At 40.3% G+C, this 18,597-nt stretch overlaps 2 protein-coding genes across 2 annotated transcripts in view; both read right to left on the reverse strand.

The window, feature by feature from the left end:
* Window positions 1-2,601: 2,601 nt before the first annotated feature.
* Window positions 2,602-3,542, reverse strand: LOC147624534 (uncharacterized). Its single transcript, XM_086819984.1, has 2 exons — window positions 3,030-3,542; window positions 2,602-2,946 (listed from the first exon to the last, which is right to left on the reverse strand). The coding sequence occupies exons 1-2, from the start codon at window positions 3,509-3,511 to the stop codon at window positions 2,802-2,804; spliced, it is 627 nt and encodes a 208-aa protein (XP_086676110.1). The 5' UTR covers window positions 3,512-3,542; the 3' UTR covers window positions 2,602-2,801.
* Window positions 2,602-18,597, reverse strand: part of LOC147624535 (uncharacterized) — a 57,529-nt gene continuing 41,533 nt past the window's right edge. The window contains exon 3 of the mRNA XM_086819985.1: window positions 2,602-2,747. The gene's annotated coding sequence lies outside the window, so the exon portion shown is untranslated. The remainder of the gene's footprint in view (window positions 2,748-18,597) is intronic.

Below are 18,597 nucleotides of genomic sequence, written 5' to 3' on the forward strand. Positions count from 1 at the left end.
AAGCTTTTCATTTACAACTACCCTTAAGCTAGGAATCATGAACTCCCAAGGAATTACTACCTCAAGTCCATACACCATCTTAAAAGGTGTGCAACTAATTGCAACTTTGTATGATGTGTGATAGGCCCATAAAGCTATTGTGAGCTTAGACTCCCAGTCAGTGCATCGAGCTTCAACAATATTTATCATAATTGAAATAAGAACCTTGTTGGTGCTCTCTGCTTGGCCATTTGCCTATGGGTAATATGGCATTCACTTACGGTGAGCGATCATGAATGTGCTAGTAAGATTTTTTAATTACATCATTGGATAAAATGCTTACCTTGATCACTCACTAGCTCAAATAGACATCCAAAGCGTGTAATGATGTTCTCATAGAGGAACTTAGAAGTTGCCATGGAATCCACTTTTTGTGAAGCTCTTGCTTCAATCCATTTGGTTATATAATCTATGGGAATAATTATGAAGCATGCTTGTGTGCCACGTGCAGCAGGACTAATAGGACCAATGAAATCTAAGCCCCATAATCTAACAAGATGCAGTGGCATCGTGTCCTTCTTTGTGGCTTTGCACATCATTGGCACTTGTCACATCCCTTGACAACAAATAGTGCACAATCTTTGAAGACCGTGGGCCATCAATACCTCGATTGGAGTATTTTTCTTACTGTAAGGTCGCTTACGAAGTGTCCTCCAGCTAACCCCAGCTAACCCTTGGTGTGCTTGCTTGATGATGTAAGTATTCATCCTCCTTGGGGGCAGCATCTTAGTATGTCATCCTTACCTCTTCTATAAAGAAATTTGATAATAAGTTGGTAAGGTGCACTCTCTTTTAGCAGCTTTCTTGCTAAATCTTTCCTTAGTTCCTTTCCTTCTGGAAAACCATTAGCTAAAAAGTTAACGATTTTCTCACTCCATGCTGGAATAGCCTTAGCCTTACATAGCGTAGCATCCAGTAACTCATCATTAACCTCGATTGTTGCTTTGCCATTAGGTATGTGAGATATAGATGATCTGCCATGACATGTTTCTTGCCATTAGGTATGTGAGATATAGATGATCTGCCATGACATGTTTCTTGCCAAGCCTAACAACTATTTTGAAATCAAACTTGAGAAGAATCAACAACCACCTTGTGATCCTTCCTGTGGAACATGGTTTGTTTACTAGATACAACAAGGCTTGATAGTCAACATCGAAAACAAATTTGTTAGCAAGAAGGTAATGCCAAAATTTCATTACAACATAAACCATTGCTAACCCTTCATTCTCAATGGTGGTGTAGTTGATTTCAACCTCATCTAGTTGTCGACTTGTAAAACTACTAGGATAGTCCAATTTGTGTTTCCCTGGTTGTGCTAGGACACATCCAATTGCGAAGTTAGACACATCAATGTGCACATGAAAGATGATATCCTAGTTAGGTGTTCGCAAGATTAGAGCACTGGTCAAGGCTTGCTTTAGCGCATCATAAGCTTTTTGATAATTAATAGCTTGTACAAAGGACGAGCTATTTCGACATTGAAAAGAATAAACAGACGGTAGTAGCTGACATGGCCCATGAATCTTTGGACTCCCTTATAGTTTTTTGGAGGGAGTAATTCCAAGATGACCTTGATTTTTCTCTCATCAATTGAAATCCCATTTTAGGACACTATATGCCCAAGAGTAACTCCATGTTTCACCCAAAACTTGTATTTGTAAGGGTTTCAGGATATATGATAAAATCGACACCTTTCATTCACCATAAAACAAATTTGAAATGTGATAAGGTAAATTTATAGAAATACATTTATAGAAGGTATTTTTTAAATTTTTTTTAAAAAAAAGCCCATAACTCCATAAAGAAAAAGGGATCATTTTATTCATGAAAAACTTACAAGTAAGGGGTTTTTTAAATACCCCTGGAACGCGCGTGATACGTAGGATTTCTTTTAGTAGTGCACCCCCCGAGTTGATACGCATATTAATAATTAGTGTCCTTATAATTGGCAAGGGTAATGAAATTGGTTCTATTCTAAATCTTGGTGTGTGGCAAGATGAGATTTGTGTGAGAACATTACCATTGGTAGGATCCTTGCGATGGTGAATTTGGCATAATGCAAATGAGCTCTCCAAGAGAAGCCTCCTAGCCTTTGTAAAGGGTATTAGGAATTTGATGTTGAGTTCAAAATGTTATGTCCTTGGTAGTAGAGATCTTTAGAGGATGCATGGAAGCCATGCAAAGAAAAACACCTTGACTAGCCAAAATCAAAAGTACACTATGGCAAGCCAAGAACTTTATAGAGGTCCATTTGTTATGGAGACTTGATTTAGTTGGTCATCCAAAGACAAAAGAGTGTGATGAATACATTTTGAGTGGGTCGATCGAATCGTGCTCAATGCACAGTCTTACTTGAAAAAAATCATTATTATTTTTATGTGCCAAGAGATCCTTACATAGGGACCCTCAAAGCTCTACGCTCACTTAAGGGGAGAAGCCTAAACAAGAGCTAAACTCTTTCACTTAATTAGTAGTGAAAGAGTGAATAAGCACCACCAACAAAGAGTGTGATGAATACATTTTGAGTGGGATTGAATCGTGCTCAATGCACAGTCTTACTTGAAAAAAATCATTATTATGTTTATTTGCCAAGAGGTCCTTACATAGCACTTAAGGGGAGATAACTTCAAGCCTAAACAAGAGCTAACAAACGTAAAACGGAAAGTGGGTTGGATTAGGGTGTAAAACTAATCACGGAAACAAACGTGAAACTAAGGGGGTAATCATACAGTGAGCGACAACGGTGGCTATTTAGTTCTTCAAACGTCTTTTACGTAGAAGGCGTAGATTATGGAGTAAGGAGTTGCTTGCAAATCTCCTGGTTGTGCGCCGTGGGTGCTGGGAGGAGGCAGGCCGCCCTTGGATGCAACTCTCTGCAGGTAAGTGACGGCACCGAGAAGCTCCCTGAAGAACACAAGCATTAATTAAAATCGATGCAAAAAGTAATACACCTCACGATTAACGCATTGAATAGTACATAATCTTACGTGCTTCCGCTCTCGCTGGTGGCTTCAAGGAGGCTCCACGTGATGCTGTCGGGGTCGACTGTAACTTGCCGGAGGGATTTGGCGGTGACGAGGCTGGTACTGGGTCTGTGGGTTTCCCAGGAGGGCTGCCCACCGCCAGCGTCCGGGTACGGCAAGAAGAAGTGCTGCCCGACCACGTCGTGCGCCGGCGCCTGCTGGCCGGAGGCCTTGTAGTAGAGATCGGCGGTGGCGTTGTAGAGGACCCAGGCGGAGCCATTGAAGGAGTAGTGCTGGAGGCCAACGGCGTAGTAGGCCACTTGCAGCTTCTGTCCGGGAGGCACCTGGATGTCCGCTGGTATGGGAACGTTTGCCAGGAGCAAGCTGCTGCAGTTGGCGCTGGTGGATGCGCTCGCAGCCACCATGAGCGAGAGGAAGTACACAGCTACGCTGACACAAATTAGAAGCCTTAGTTTCTGAGCCGCCGGCACCATCTTTTTGGCCATCTCGCGCAAACAGCCTACCAAATCTCGGGCGAATATGATTATGGATATCTGAAATCAGCTCGTGTTTTGCTCTCTTAAAAGGCAAATGGTGACCCTAGCGGCGTTCTTCTTTGAACTGGTCAGCTTGGATTTCTACAATACAACGACTTTGCGAACATGGAAACCATTCTAGAACTTCTGGCCTCTTCCTGCTTTTGATTTTATATATATATATTCATTCTTTATTACCTTTATTTATATTATTTATATTCCAGAGAGACTTTTCCCTGTCGCTCTTGGTGGAAAAAAAAAACTAAATTTTTAGTGAGTTTCGTTATATATATATATATATATTGTATTTACGCTCTTGTCTTCCGATAGATTCTTTATCTAATGCTACTACACTTTTTAATTACCATCACAATGTCATCAAATACAATATCAAAAAAAAAAAGTGAGCGATACCAAATTTAGATAGCACCAGATCTAGAAATGTAAACAATACCAAATTTAATTAAAAGTAAAGAAACTAATAAATAGTTTATATTGCACTTCCTCACTTCTTAAAATTAAATTCAAGCAAGTTCGGTTGACCATAGTAAATACTCATAGCATCACGACATTAGGTTGCCCATAGTAAATGCTCATAGTATCACGACGTTAGTAAATGCTCATAGTATCACGACGTTAGTAAATGCTCACAGCATCACGACGTTCAAATTTTATTGTTGCCAATTCCATAAATGGAAAAAAATGTAGGGGCATAAGAGCATGTAGCACATCATCCTACACCTTGTTTGTTCCTTTTAAAAAGAAACAATCGAGTGAAAGAGACCAAGTGGCAAGAGGAGATAGATATATTTACCTAAAATGCTTGTTTGCTCAGGTTGATTATTCATTTTATCTCCACATCAATTTGGACTTTTGAACTTCCATAAAGTACTGCTAGTCAAGGAATTATTGGTTCGTGAGCTTCTAAAATGTCATCAAAATCCTTTATAGAGGAGGTAGTCTTCCTCACAAAAATAGTGGGGTTTACGTTGAAAAAGCATTTGCTCAATGCTCCAACCCTCGCATTGAAACTGCGGAATATGCAAAATTGGGGATTTCTTGAATATGCAAAATTTTCTATTATGCTATATATATCATTGGAAAGGTCTCGAAGAGTAGATTCCGAATGTCTAAACTCCGCTCACTTCTGATTTGATTTTTTAAAATTTCACCATGCACCCATTTTTGTAAAGAGAGAATGTGTAGCAATCTTAAAGGGTACAAATTTTCCCTCATGTTTAGTCATGTATAGAATTGAAGTCAATTATTGAGTTTAATGATGTTATTTTTGTGTAATTTAGAAGTGTATCACTTGTTGAGGCAATCAATTTGTAGCCCTAGATGACCAAAATTAGACTTATGCAAGTTCTCAGATAGGTTGGGATTCTTGAGCCAAAGTGCAAGCTTCTAGATTCTCAAAGCTGCTTTCTACCCACTCCCTTTTGTTATTTTAGGCTCCGTATACTTTCTTTTGACCTTGTTCTTGCACCATGATTTTGCATGTTTAAATTTTCACGACCGTGATTTTGGTCATACGTCGTGATTTTTACCGGGACTCTACAGAATCACATCGCTCGTACATCATGATTGAGTCATGCTCCGTGGACCGTAATTCGTGATCATTTTTTTTTCGTGACTACAGAATGACGCTGATTTTCACCGTCATTCGCGTCGCTCGTACACATCGTGATTTGGTTGTACATTGTGATCCGTGATCACGTCAATTTTTTTGTGATTCAGTCATACCCCGTGATGTGTGACTGCAAAATCACGTCATACACCGTGATTTGCCTGTACGCACGTGACTGCAAAACACGTCAATCAAGATATTACTATTTTTAGCCTCGTAATCTCCAAAATCTTGGCAAGAATCTCGGGAAGATAATCATAGACATAATCGCTATAAAGAATCAATTTATGATTTCGCAGGGTTTTTTCCAAAAGCATGATTTTGCAAGAAATTCAAATTTCATTTTTGGGTTGTTTTTTATGTTTTTTAAACCAAATTGTCTAGTATGGGTCTCCTAAGCATGAAGATCATAAATATATGTGTTCAATGGAGCCCAATATGCCCTCTAAACTCCAATTTTTTAAATTTTTGTGTCTTGAGTTCACTAATAAAAAAAATAATGTATTAATGAAAATTTGCAAAAATCAAGAGTTTTTTTGTTTTTTTATGATTCTTTTTTATTAAGCTAGCTAGTGTGAATCCTATCATGCTAATGTAATCAAATAGCATAAAAAACTCAGACAACATGCAAAAATTAAGCATCTCAACACATTAAATAGAGCAAAAAGAAAACAAAACTCACACTATTTCCACACAAATCTCCATCAAATCCCACTCTCGTTTATGGCACTGCACTATTCAAGATGCACTATTCAAGAGTATGAGCAATGGGTAAACTATAGATTAGGGAAAAACAAATGATAAAGCCAAGGGATTTCTCTTCTACAGAGGTGCCAAAAATGTTAAGGCTAAGAGATAGCAAAGAGGGAACCACTCACCTCAATGTGAAAATCTTTCTGATGGCCAAGCTACACAGGTAGCATACTATTCACCTTCTCCCGTGAGCGTTGTCACACCATCACGTTGCCCTACGAGCACTACTCCCTCCTCTCGCATCAAAGAACTCTAACACACCCACTAGCATGCATTAGAGATAAGATTAGAAAGAGGTTTAGCACAATGGGAGAGTGTTCTTGCATTATGAGAGAAATTGCCGTATATGCATGGCCATAAGTGTTCACACACACTTAAACCATGGCCGGGTAGGTGCCCAAAACATTAGGTGGCCTATTGCTTACACATTGCTTCATCTCATAATACATTGATGCATTATAACACTAGAGAGAGGAGCATAACCTAGCTCACCTACCACACACTCTTGGAGTGGGAAACACCATTAATTATCCATCGGACCTTTACGGGTGTTTATCCAAGTTTGAGATTTAGACCCCATTGATTCATGCCTTGTTTGTACATGAGCTTGGTGTGTCCATCCTTGACATTTTATGTAGATTACTCATGTTTGGAAAATAATTGGGATGCGGCAAACTTTGTTAATCCTAAAATGGATTAATAATAAGCTCAAGGCCATGCATAGAGCTTTATGCATGGCCAACATATGTGCAGGGCACATGGAGCCATGCATAAAGGCATTCTTGCCTTATGCATGGATCCCCTTGCCCTATTCATGGATCCCCTTGAGCTATTCATATGCCCACCATCCATAGATCATAGCCTCGTGCATGCATATAGATTAAGGCCAGATGAGTTACAAGACACCGAGCTAACATAAATGAGCAAGGCCCAAACTCGAGCGATTGCAAAAACCATATAGTGCTCTAGGTGATATGGTCTAGACTCGATGTCAATGTCGTGTTGGAGATATGGTGTTTTGGTTATGGTGTTTATGATGTTTTGATTAAGATTGCTAAGAAAATCAATTGTGAGTGATGTCTAAGTTAGTATTGGGAGTTGGCTGACTAGGGACAGGGTCAGTTGAGGGTCAAAAGTGGTCAGTTAGTGACAGGTGAGTGTTAGGATAAGTTAGCTGAAAATGAAGAAGGGTGGAAATAAGTCTTTTGGGCTGAGAGGAAGCCATTTAGTGTCAAATCCAACAACCAGAAGTCTATCACAGTTAGATAGAGTTTTGTGGACTAGAGGATGTCAAACAGGGTCAGCTCTGAAGGTCAGTTGATGTTAGATAAAGGACTCTAGTGCTGAATCATTTTGGGATCTAAGGTGTTCTAGGGTTTGTAAGTGTCAGAGCACACAAAACTGGAAAGGTTTGAAGGCAGCCGAGTCAGGGCTGAATTAGACAGGAGTCAATATAGGCAGTCATTAGAGGGGTGTTGACCCCTCCTTTTAGTCCTCCTCCACTAACCCCCCTCCTCTAAGTCAGGGCTGAATTAGACAAGAGTCAATATAGGCAGTCATTAGAGGGGTGTTGACCCCTCCTTTTAGTCCTCCTCCACTAACCCCCCCTCCTCTGAGTCCTCCCCTCCTCTGACTCCTCTGACTCCCCACCTCTTTTCCTCCTCTAAATCCTCTATTGTGCCTCCTTTGACCCCTTCTCTGAGTCCTCCAATCATGTAACTCATCCTCTAACTCCTCCTTTGACTCCTCCTGTGACCCCTCCTCCTGTGACCCCTTCTCCCATGACTCCTATGAATCCTCCTCTAACACCTCCTCTAACCCCTCCTCATGTGACTCCTTTGACTCCTCCTTTGAGTCCTCCACCCTCCTCCTTTGAGTCCTCCACCCTCCTCCTTTGACTGCTCCTCCTCTAACCCCTCCTCTGAGTCCTCCCCTCTTCCTGAGTCCTCCTTTGACCCCTCCTCCTCTTGATTTGAACCCGTTGTGCGGATGGTTTAGTTTTGTGTAAGAGGACATAGAGGACACATAAGTGGGAAGGTTTGAAGTCAGTTGAGTCAAGATTGGAATCAGATAGGAGTCAGTAGGCAGTTAGCAGAGTGGGTGTTGACATGATCAACACAGTTCTAGAGCAAGGGATTTTAGGGTCTAACCCCTTCTCTGAGTCCTTCCCTCCTCTGACGCCTCTGACTCCTCATCTAACCTCTCCTCCTCTTGGATTTAAACCTATTGTGTGGATGGTTGATTTTTCTATCAGAGGACACATGCAAATTGGACATCAAGAGCAATATTAAGTGCATTTTTAGCTGACTGAGAAGTTGTCGTAGTCTAGACCCATTAGCCTGGAGGAGTTGAGTTGAGATTCAATGCCTTCATTGTCGTGTGCATGACAAGCCCCTGGGTAGGATCCACATGGCATGAGTTATATCCTATTGGAGCTACCAGTGAAAAAAAGCTAGGAAGCACCCTACGCGACATGGGCTGCTTCCCAGTTTTTTTTCTCTAGCAGCTCTAACACGATATAACTCATGCCATGTGGATCCTACTTGGGGATCAATGATCTTGTCATGGCATCTATGTAACTACGAGCACATCAGGATAAGAGGGCTATGACAAGCTAGCCAATGAGATCAAAAAGTATTCCTGAAAGGAGGCTTTTAAAAAAATGCCCGCATTAGGATAAATTTGGACTCATTTTTGGGCCCTCTAAGAAGTGCCAAGTCATCATTCTATTAAAAAAAGGGAGCTTATGGATAGCTCTACTCTTTGTACCTCAAAACTATATCACGTAACCTATCATTGGAAAGATCTCAATAAGAGGGTTCTAACGCACTAACCTCCGACAAATTTGGACTTCATATGCTCAAGTTATGGCCATCCCACCAAAAAGTAATCTCAAAAGTTCCGTAATAACGGAAGCCTCATCCTCATTGGTCTCCTCATGGAATATTCCCTAGAATCCCCAAGGGCTTAAAAGGCCCAAAATCGAGTCTAAGTTTCCTCTATAATGAAAGGAGGCCGCACCAACGCAGCCTCCCATTAGGAAGTGAATGGGGTCTTCTTGGGCCCTTTAATTTGCCCAAGCCTAATCAAGGTGATTAAGGAATAGCCGAATGGGGGGTTGCCATGTGGACTAAAATGTTGGGTTTTTAAGAGAGGTGTAAGAGTGGTCAAAGGGTGCACTTTTTTCCCAAAAGGGGGGGGGGGACAATTTTACAATTTTCGGACCTCCATAACTTCTACATACAAGCTCCGATTTGAGCGGAGATTACAAATCCATGATCTACGCATCAAGAGCTTTCCATAGATATGTTACATGATATGGTTTTATCCGCTAGATTTTAAATTTCATTTTCCCTCCAAAATTCAAATTCGAATAAAGTAGCCGTTTTGAAGCTTCTAATTAGAAAACGTTTCTTCTTAAGAGAAAAGGTTTGACTCCCTTAAATTGCCAAATAAAAGGGCCCAAGAAACCTTCCATTGAGGTCCTAATGTTTTGGATAATTTTTTAAAGAAAAATTCACAAGTTCTTTTAAAAAAACACCCAGAAGGAGCACGGCCTCCTTCCAGGAATCCTTTTTGTTCTCAAATTCTTGACAGTATGGTTTGATAGACTATATGAGTACCATTGAAAATTATCAGATATGAATTTAGCATACCAATTGAAAAGTTACAACAGACTAATAGTAACTATATGCATATCGTTTGTCAAAATATATGATGGGAAAGTACCATAGGTAACGGTTCAATTTAAAAAATGCTTGGAAGGAGGCTGCACTGGCACAGCCTCCTTCCAAGCATTTTTTTTAAAGAAAATATGTCATCAGTGCTCACTCCGGTGCCTTCTAGCGACCGTCAAACTAAGCTTCCCACTTGCCCTTCTACATTTCTCAGTGATTCACCCTTAGTGAGCCCAAGATAATCTCACCGCTCTAGTCACACCAAAAATGGAATTAATGATCACCATCACAATTTCAAAGGCCAAACTTAGAGTTCTCATGTTGCATGGAACTTGTAAACTGGGTAATTAGACCTCCACATCTTTGTCAACCAATGCATGCCCTCATGCACAAGAAAAAGCCACCATCCTCATCAAGAAAAAGCTGTCGTCCATCAAGTGAATAATGTCACTCGTAGTGGCCCCCCAATTAGGACGCTTTGTTGTAAGTTATCCCTCCTCTTGAGAAGTCTTTCCAAATGCATTTAGGCAACAATAGCAAACTCGACGAAGGAAGCAACCCAAGCCTTCTAACCTTAGTCATTTATAATTTTTAGTTATATTCAAAACCCTAACTTTTAGTTAAGTCCTAAATAAGACCCCTTTATTATCTTACAACTTTTAAAGACACATCAACAGAGTAATGACATAATCACATGCCACACAAGACAAGTTTGCTTCATAGGATCATTCATTCCCAAGGCTTGAGGCACAAACATACCTCAAGAGATCCAAAAAGATCTCGATCAACCTCTTATCTTAAGATGACTAAGATGCAAGTCCACCTACCCGAACAAAAGTAAAAACCAAGAAGTAATGTCTATTTCATGCATCTCTAGCATTCCATACCTCAAAATTCAGTTTATGTCATTGTTTATATCGTAACTCTCTAGTTTAATGACACCTTACAAAGTACCTTTTATTTTTATGCGATCTCATAAAATTATATAATGGTATTTTCTTTGTCTTAGCTACATATATGCCTAAAAATTGCAATGATAAAGAGCTATTTTGTTTGTTGGGAAAGTTGTGCTCTACTGGCTTCTTGAATTTAACACAAAAAATGCATGTTTTAATATTATCATTGGAAAATCCCATTACTAGATTTTTTGCACTCGCTCAGAGATGTTTCTTACTCGGTTTCAGTCGCTCGAAGTTTGTTTATCCCCCAGCAATACATAGAGCTCTATACATAGACCTTAAGGCAATACATAGAGCTTCATGCATAAAGCCTAGCCTCCATTGGGAGCTCTATGCATAGACCTTAAGGCAATACATAGAGCTTCATGCATAAAGCCTAGCCTCCATTGGTAGGATTCGTATCATGAAGATATTTATCCATATCATAAGAATGTTCCCATTTGTAGAATATCCATGTAATTTTAAACTTGGCGTACTGCCAAATGAGCATGGCCTCATTCCAAATCTTGGTCTACAATGACCTTCCACTTGATGAGCATACTAGTGTCCTTATAATTGTAATGAAGCAACACCTTTAGTGTAGGTCTAGGACCTTGGTCATCGGCTCAAGTATAAAAGGGGGCTCATGGACTATCATTGTATCTTTTGGAACCTTTTGACATCTTGGCTCCTTTCTTGGAGATGGCCACTGATGGTCTAGTCATCATGGAAGTCTTGATATCCATCCTCTTGGTGGGAGGTTAACTCACTTAGGCATCATGGCCATTGTATTAGATTATCTTTAATCTTGTATTAATCCATGATGATTTATCCCTAATCTGAGCTTAATGATTCACTCCATTGGTATCAGAGCTTAGGCTTTTGATCCTAACCTAGGTTTTGGTCTATTGAATCATTTTCGCCACTTCATTAACCCTAAATTTTAGTTTCTTGATTTTGGCTGAAGTGCAGTGTGCCAGTGCAGTGAGCTGCTGATGAACAGGAGTGCGTACACGCAACCACAGCAAGCGCGTCACCTTCTTGAGCACCTTCGTGATGAGCGCAAAACTCTGACATAGCCAGCTTAGAAGATAGTGCTTTCTTTCTAAACAATGTAGAGTAGCAAACATCTTGCACAAGTATTTGCCTCGTGGTTCAGTCGTCGTGTTAAGCGTGAAAAGCATCTCAATAGCATTTCACAGGCGCCTAGTTTCGCATGGGAAGAAGTATATGATTCTCCTACAAGTCTACCACACGATGTTCATCTCAGCCTTGCCTTGAGCAAGATCACAGCATTCTGAGAGCACAAAGAAGTGGTTCGGGACATCCTCACGAGGTGTGAGCGCTTGATGGACTCCAACAGTCATCTAGAGGTTGCTCAAGTCTACAACTTTTGAACGTTTTTAAAAAAAAGTCTGCAGCATGTCATTGCCCGCATTGAGGCTCTGTGCAGTTTAAGGCTCAAGAAGAAGCTTCATCGTCATTTAAGGCTCAGCTCACGTCTTACACAACCAGTCGGCATTCAATCCAAGAAAGCAAAAGCAATTTCCATATTGTAACTAGCATTTTTTCTTTTCTTATTAAAAATAAAAACAACACAGCAAACCACAAGAGTTCGCTCAGCCCATAGTAGACCACGACTGCCCCCAACAATGCTTTTGTCGATCTAGGGTATCCAATTCTGCTAGCCTGTGTATTTGAAGAGAGCACCTGTGCAAGGATGAGGGCACACAACAAAGAAAAACTTCTGAGCGAGAGAAGAGCGACCACAAATGAGCATTAAAAAGGAAGGTCAGGGCAAGCACACAGGGAGTTTCTGTTCAGAAGATGAAGAAGCCACAAATAAAGGGAAGATTTGTGCGTGACAACTTGCAGCAAAGAGCATGCTACAGATGAAATCATTATGGCAACAAACAAGCCCTCAGACGTTTACCATCATTGATCTTGGAGGATCTCTTAGACATTAGCTCACAAGCCCTCTTTGGGAGACAGGGCTCAGCCAGTTTGTGTGCGTAATGTGTGTGTTAGTGAGAGAGAAGTGTTGTGTGTATGAGTGTGAGAGACAGATAGAATGTGTACTCTTTTATCGTTTCTATCATCTTTTGCCCTAACCATATTCTCCCTCACATCTCCACCCTAGCCTTCATCTATTTCACATCTTGTCTCTTCATTTTTTGGGGTTTTCACACTGGCCCATCTTGCCCAGTTTTGCAACTTGTTCCCATGTAGCTTTTGCCATACTCTTGCACCAAAATATTTTCGCCGGTTCCTTCTTTGGATTTGGATTTTGGTGCATTTGGGTAGTGTTCACACGCACACTTTCGGCCATTTAGTATATTTTTTTGGGCGTTCACATGCACATTTTTTGCCATTCAAGCATATTGGTGCTTTTTCCACACGTGGTGTGATATTCGAGCATATTTGGGAGTGTTTCTACACTTTCGACATTGGCGGGATGACATAGGGATCCATTACTACACCTCTACCCCACCTACGATCGCCGTGCTACCCACCATCATCGTCGTCAACATCACTATGACTCCATCCCAGACGCTGATCATGTGGCATCCACTCATACCCTATTACTAGCTCTATGCCAGTCATCTTGATTTTCCATTTCAGGTGAGGAGATGCATATCATTTGCCTAGTTCATACATACATTTGGCACATCGTGGCTTTGACCTCTAGATCCTTCTTCACCGACATCATGCTATGATGACACATCATATTCATGTCACATATGGATGTTCGAGCTTCAAATGTTGTTGCCTAGCCAGCGTAGACACTTATTTAATGAGGAGGATGTTTGTTCCAGATGGTCCAGACATTCTACATATGGTGATTTTGTTGAGGACCTATGTGGTTATCTTTACATGGATGGTTCGGCATTGACTGCATGGGATGATGTATGTGGGGACTTGATTGAGTGCCCTACATATGTGAGCAAAGATGACTACATACTTGAGGATGGGTATCATTATGACATGCATTCAGTGGATGAAGATGTGGATAGTGATGATGATCATCATGTTGATGATGATATTGATGTTGACACATGTACACATGGTGATGGTCATACGCACACATGTGATGACATTGATGTATCACACCCACATACCTATGATGATGTATCATGCACACATACACATGATGATATTGAGCAAGAACACAAGATGTGTAGAAGCTTGTATATTACCTTCTATTTCAGCCACTCCAAAGTTGGCTTAACCTTCACCTTCGTGTGTTTTTTGTGTTATGTTGTATTACAAAAAGTGAGGCCTCCTTCCCTTTATACACGGTTCACCAAGGGCTGAGGTGATCCCTTTTCCACTCACATGCCCACTTTATTTGGGGTTTGTTCACACCTATATGACCTCTTTCGCTCACCCCTTTATCACTTTTACATCATACATTTCAACACCCCCTCTCAATGCCACCATGAGATAATGCCAAACATGGAGCAAGGTGATCATTGGACATACAAGAACATGGAGCAAGGTGATCATTGAACATACAAGAACAAAATGATTCCCTATTAACCATAGGATAGATGACAAGGTATGTAGCCTTTATAAATTAGGCTTTTATAAAAGTGATGAGTTACAGAGAAATATGGTTCACTCCTAATTCTAGTAAGCATGCTTCAATCCTCAACTAGAAAAGAAGAAGAGAGCTTACCACTAAGATTATGTGAAGCTAAAAGAGAGCATTAGTGCAGGAGTTGCAAAATAAAAGAGGCAACAACACAAGAATGATCTAACAAAAGAATGCTTAAAGCTTAAACAAAAGAGGCAACATGCGATATAAAAATATTGCTGAGCTTCTACAATACTGCTTAGACAATCAGGGTGGACAGTGCCCCGTTTGGATGAAAGCCTCTGAGGACTTTCCACACGCTTCCCACTTTTAAAGCCAAATGTAACTTCTCTTTTACAAGAGAAAGATAGTGAAAAGATTGAAGGCTCCCCCTTCACTATAACCAGCTGTTTTGCTGGTGGGGCCGATAACCACTCCTAACTTGACTTAACCAACATTCTAGATGGTCCACATATCTGTATGCATAAGCCTAAACCCTAGACCCTAACCACAAGGATGCAATAAACAGCACTACACATTAGGCTTATGTGTAGGCTTAAGGCTTAAGCATAGACTTATGCCTAGGCTTATGCATAAGCCTTAAGCCTTATGCATAGGCTTATGCATACGCCTTAAGCCTTAACCATAAGCATACGCCTTAAGGCTTATGCATAGACTTATGCCTAGGCTTATGCATAAGCCTTAAGCCTTATGCATAGGCTTATGCATACGCCTTAAGCCTTAACCATAAGCATAGGGTTTATGCATAGGCTTCTACATAAGTCTTAAATCTTAAGCATAGGGTTTATCCATATGCTTATCCATTAATCCTATGCTTAAGTCTTAAGCATAGGCTTATACATAAGCCTTAACCATATGCTTATCCATTAACCCTATACTTATCCATTAACCCTATGCTTAAGTCTTAAGCATAGGCTTATGCATAAGCCTAAACCATAAGGATAGGGCTTATGGATAATCCTTAAGCATAAGCCTTATGCATGCATAAGGGCTTAAGGCTTATGCATAGGCCTTAAGCATAGGCCTATGCATAAGCCTTAACCATAAGCATAGGGCTTATGCATAAGCCTTAAACCTTAAGCATAGGCTTAACCATAAGCATAGGACTTATGCCTAAGCCTTAAGCATAGGCTTATATATAAGCCTATTACATAAGCCATAATCCTTAAGCATAGGCTTACGTATAAGCCTTAACCATAAGAATATGGCTTATGCATAGGCCTTATTGCATACTGCATAGGCCTATTGCATAAGCCTTAAGCATACTGCATAGGCCTTATTGCATACTACATAGGCCTATTGCATAAGCCTTATTGCATACTGCATAGGCCTATTGCATAAGCCTTAAACCTTAAGCATAGGCTTATGCATAAGCCTTCACCATAAGCGTAGGCTTATGCATAAGCCTTCACCATAGCATAGGCTTAAGGCTTATTCATGGGCCTTAAGCATACGCTTATGCATAACTTGACCTAATCCTAATCTCGACACCCAAGGGTGCAATAACACAAAGAGAAAAGCATAAACATTGAAGAACGGAAAAAGAGGGCTTACCTCTTCTTTGAGAAGCCGTAGGAGAGGATTGGCCTAAATCCTTGTTAGTTGTTCACTTGAATAAACCTACAAACAAGAAACATAATATTAAGTAAAAAAAGTTAGTTCATTTTAACATATTAGTAAGCAAGAAGAAGAAGAAAAAAAAGAGGTGAGTAGCCTAAACCCTATTCCTAAATGATGGAAAGAAATTGGTTTATGTTGCCCTAACCCTAGCTTTATACATAGAATGCTTAATAGATAGCTTGTTGATGTAGAGCTCTCCGTCAAAGCTGTATATTAGAGCTCTATGCATAGGGCTCTATGCATAGAGCTCTCCGTCAAAGCTGTATATTAGAGCTCTATGCATAGGGCTAGGGTCATGGCAAGGGAGAAAGGTAAAGGAAAGAGAGGGGAAGGGAAATCAAAACTCACACAGACCTATGTAGAAGCTTTCCATGAAAGCTTAGAATGAAAGAAAGCATTGAAGCTTTCCATGAAATCTTGGGAGAAAGCAAGAAAGGAAAGGGTGGCACTTACCTTAGAGAGGAAGAGAGGCTTAATAGAATAGGATTGAGGGAAGAGGTGTGGTGAAAGGAAATATTATTGTGCAGGTGTCCTTTTCGCATGTGAAAGTAGCAAAGTAGGTAGAAAGACAAGACTCTCATCAGCAGAGATTTTAGGCAGGAGCCCGAATTTCCAAGTCACTACCTAGCAACGCAATTTTCCTACTAACTTCACTGCTAAAGAAGTGTTTTTTTGCTGCTGAGCAATGAAAAAACGTTGTTGTAATCACTATCTAGAAGAAAAATCGTGGGTAATTTTCTATCATAAGTTCTGTATAGCTCAAGTGTTTTTGTACTAACCCTAAATCAGTTTTGGCTAGGTTTCAAATGTCTGCTGATAGTGGTTCCAAAGCATGGTTGAGAGAAAAAATTATTTGTATGTGTGATTGCTGCAAGAGCCAATATATATATGACAACGTCGTTTAACAATTGATCATGTCCAGACGTATGGACTTCATGAGGCATTGGCATGACCAAATACGGATGATGACATGGAGGAGAAGCATAGGAGAGTTCTAGGTAACATACCACACCATTCAATGACATGGGGTAGAGTGGAGAAGGTGGCAAGGCTTCATATGGAAAGCATGGTTGAGACTCATCTTTTGAATGAGGTTCCTCATCCATTGCCACATGAGGAGGAAGAAAATCTCATCATGGATGACATGGTGAATGACGTCTTTACATGATGGGAGGTCATAGATGATAGTGAGCAAGCTCCAATGTCACAAGAGGAGGAAACCTTACATACAGAGGCAAGCACCCCTTTGTATGAGGGATGTTTGTACTCCATACTCAAAGCAAAATTGGAGCTATTAAACTTGCAAACAGCCTATGGATGGAGTGATGCAAGTGTCACAAGTCTTCTTAGGTAAGATCACCTCAATATATTCTCTTAAATAGAAAATGTCTTTCAAGATCAAGATGTGGAGGTCGAATCTCTGGATGAGGTGCAAGTACTAACTCAAATCGTCTCATTGGAAGAAGGCGATGAAGAAAACATTTTGGAGGAGGCTGATTAAGAGCATGAGGAACATCAATCTGAAGAAGATAATGAGTCACCTATCAATCATGACAATGATTCTTTGGATAATGATAGTGATATTGATATGGAACCCCATCTTTTCATTGAGCTTCCATTCGATATAGACCTTGATGAAGAAACACATATGGATTTATTATAAGATGGGATAAATTCATGACCAGGACATTGCTTCCTTTCTCAAAAGTTTTCAACTATCTTATTTTTTTGCTCAAAACATGGCTCCAAGGGTTGTGATGGATGTTTTTTTTAACTATAATCATTTGTTGTATGTATGTGACATGTATAACTTAAATTCAGCACTCAACAACTCTTTGAAATTTTATGCAATTACAACAGGTTAACTTTTTTTTTTAATAGACTCCCTCTTGATATGGACATAAACTTTGTCGGGGAGATAAACGTGGAGGGAAAAATTAATGATATTAGCATAAGTCCGCCCTTCCTGATTTCTATCATACCTTAACCTCGCGGAAGGACAGTATTGTAGGTTTTTTGCAACCATCCCTTCCAACTTTGCTCCATTAATGTTTGTTGGCTAGGAGCTCTCTTTGTTTTTTGTTGTGGTGGTTGATCAACTTCCAACTTTAATGGCAATAAAGGGCTCTCATAAGACCGGATGGAGATCATGATTTCACCAATATTGATGAGCAATGGAGTTAACACTTGCAGAGTGGGTCGCTCATCTAGGAAAACCAATGGGGTTGGGGCTTGGATAGCCATCAATGGTTTTGTAATCTTTAGCGATGTAGAGGCTTCACCATCAATCACCATGTCTTGTGTGATAGGGTTTCTCTTTGGGTTCTAGACCTTTAATTTGGGCATTGGTGGTGAAGGTCCTATTATAATAGTTTTTTGTTTGTTGCGATTTGAGCTATTAAAGCCTTTATCCATCATTGATGAGGAGGTTTAAGGATTGCTAAGTGGCGGCAGTGAGACTAGGGGTATACTTTTATATTTTGGTATCCAAATACAATGGTTAACCTCATAGTAGCCTTGAGCTTTCAATAAACGTTTGGGGATCCATTTTGGGGTAACTTGTAATATGGGATTCCTGCATTGATTCTTGTGTTGACGTCCTCCTTTCTTGGTCGGTTGAGGTGGTATTGATTGAAAATCCTTGGGAACCCATTTCCAGGTAGATTTGGGTTGCCATTTTGTAACTCGTCCAATATGTTCGTTCTTTTCATATCCATGTGTCTGCTGGGTGGAGGTGGCATAGAGACTCTCCCTGTTGACCAATCAATCATATATCCTGCAGCCTTCATCCATATACGACTAAGTATTATTGATTTAGGTAATGTTCTGGCAAGCATAAT

Source organism: Cibotium barometz, chromosome 25 (assembly GCF_041138505.1).
Source record: "Cibotium barometz isolate CiBa-2024 chromosome 25, ASM4113850v1, whole genome shotgun sequence".
In the NCBI taxonomy this organism is placed as follows: Eukaryota; Viridiplantae; Streptophyta; class Polypodiopsida; order Cyatheales; family Cibotiaceae; genus Cibotium; species Cibotium barometz.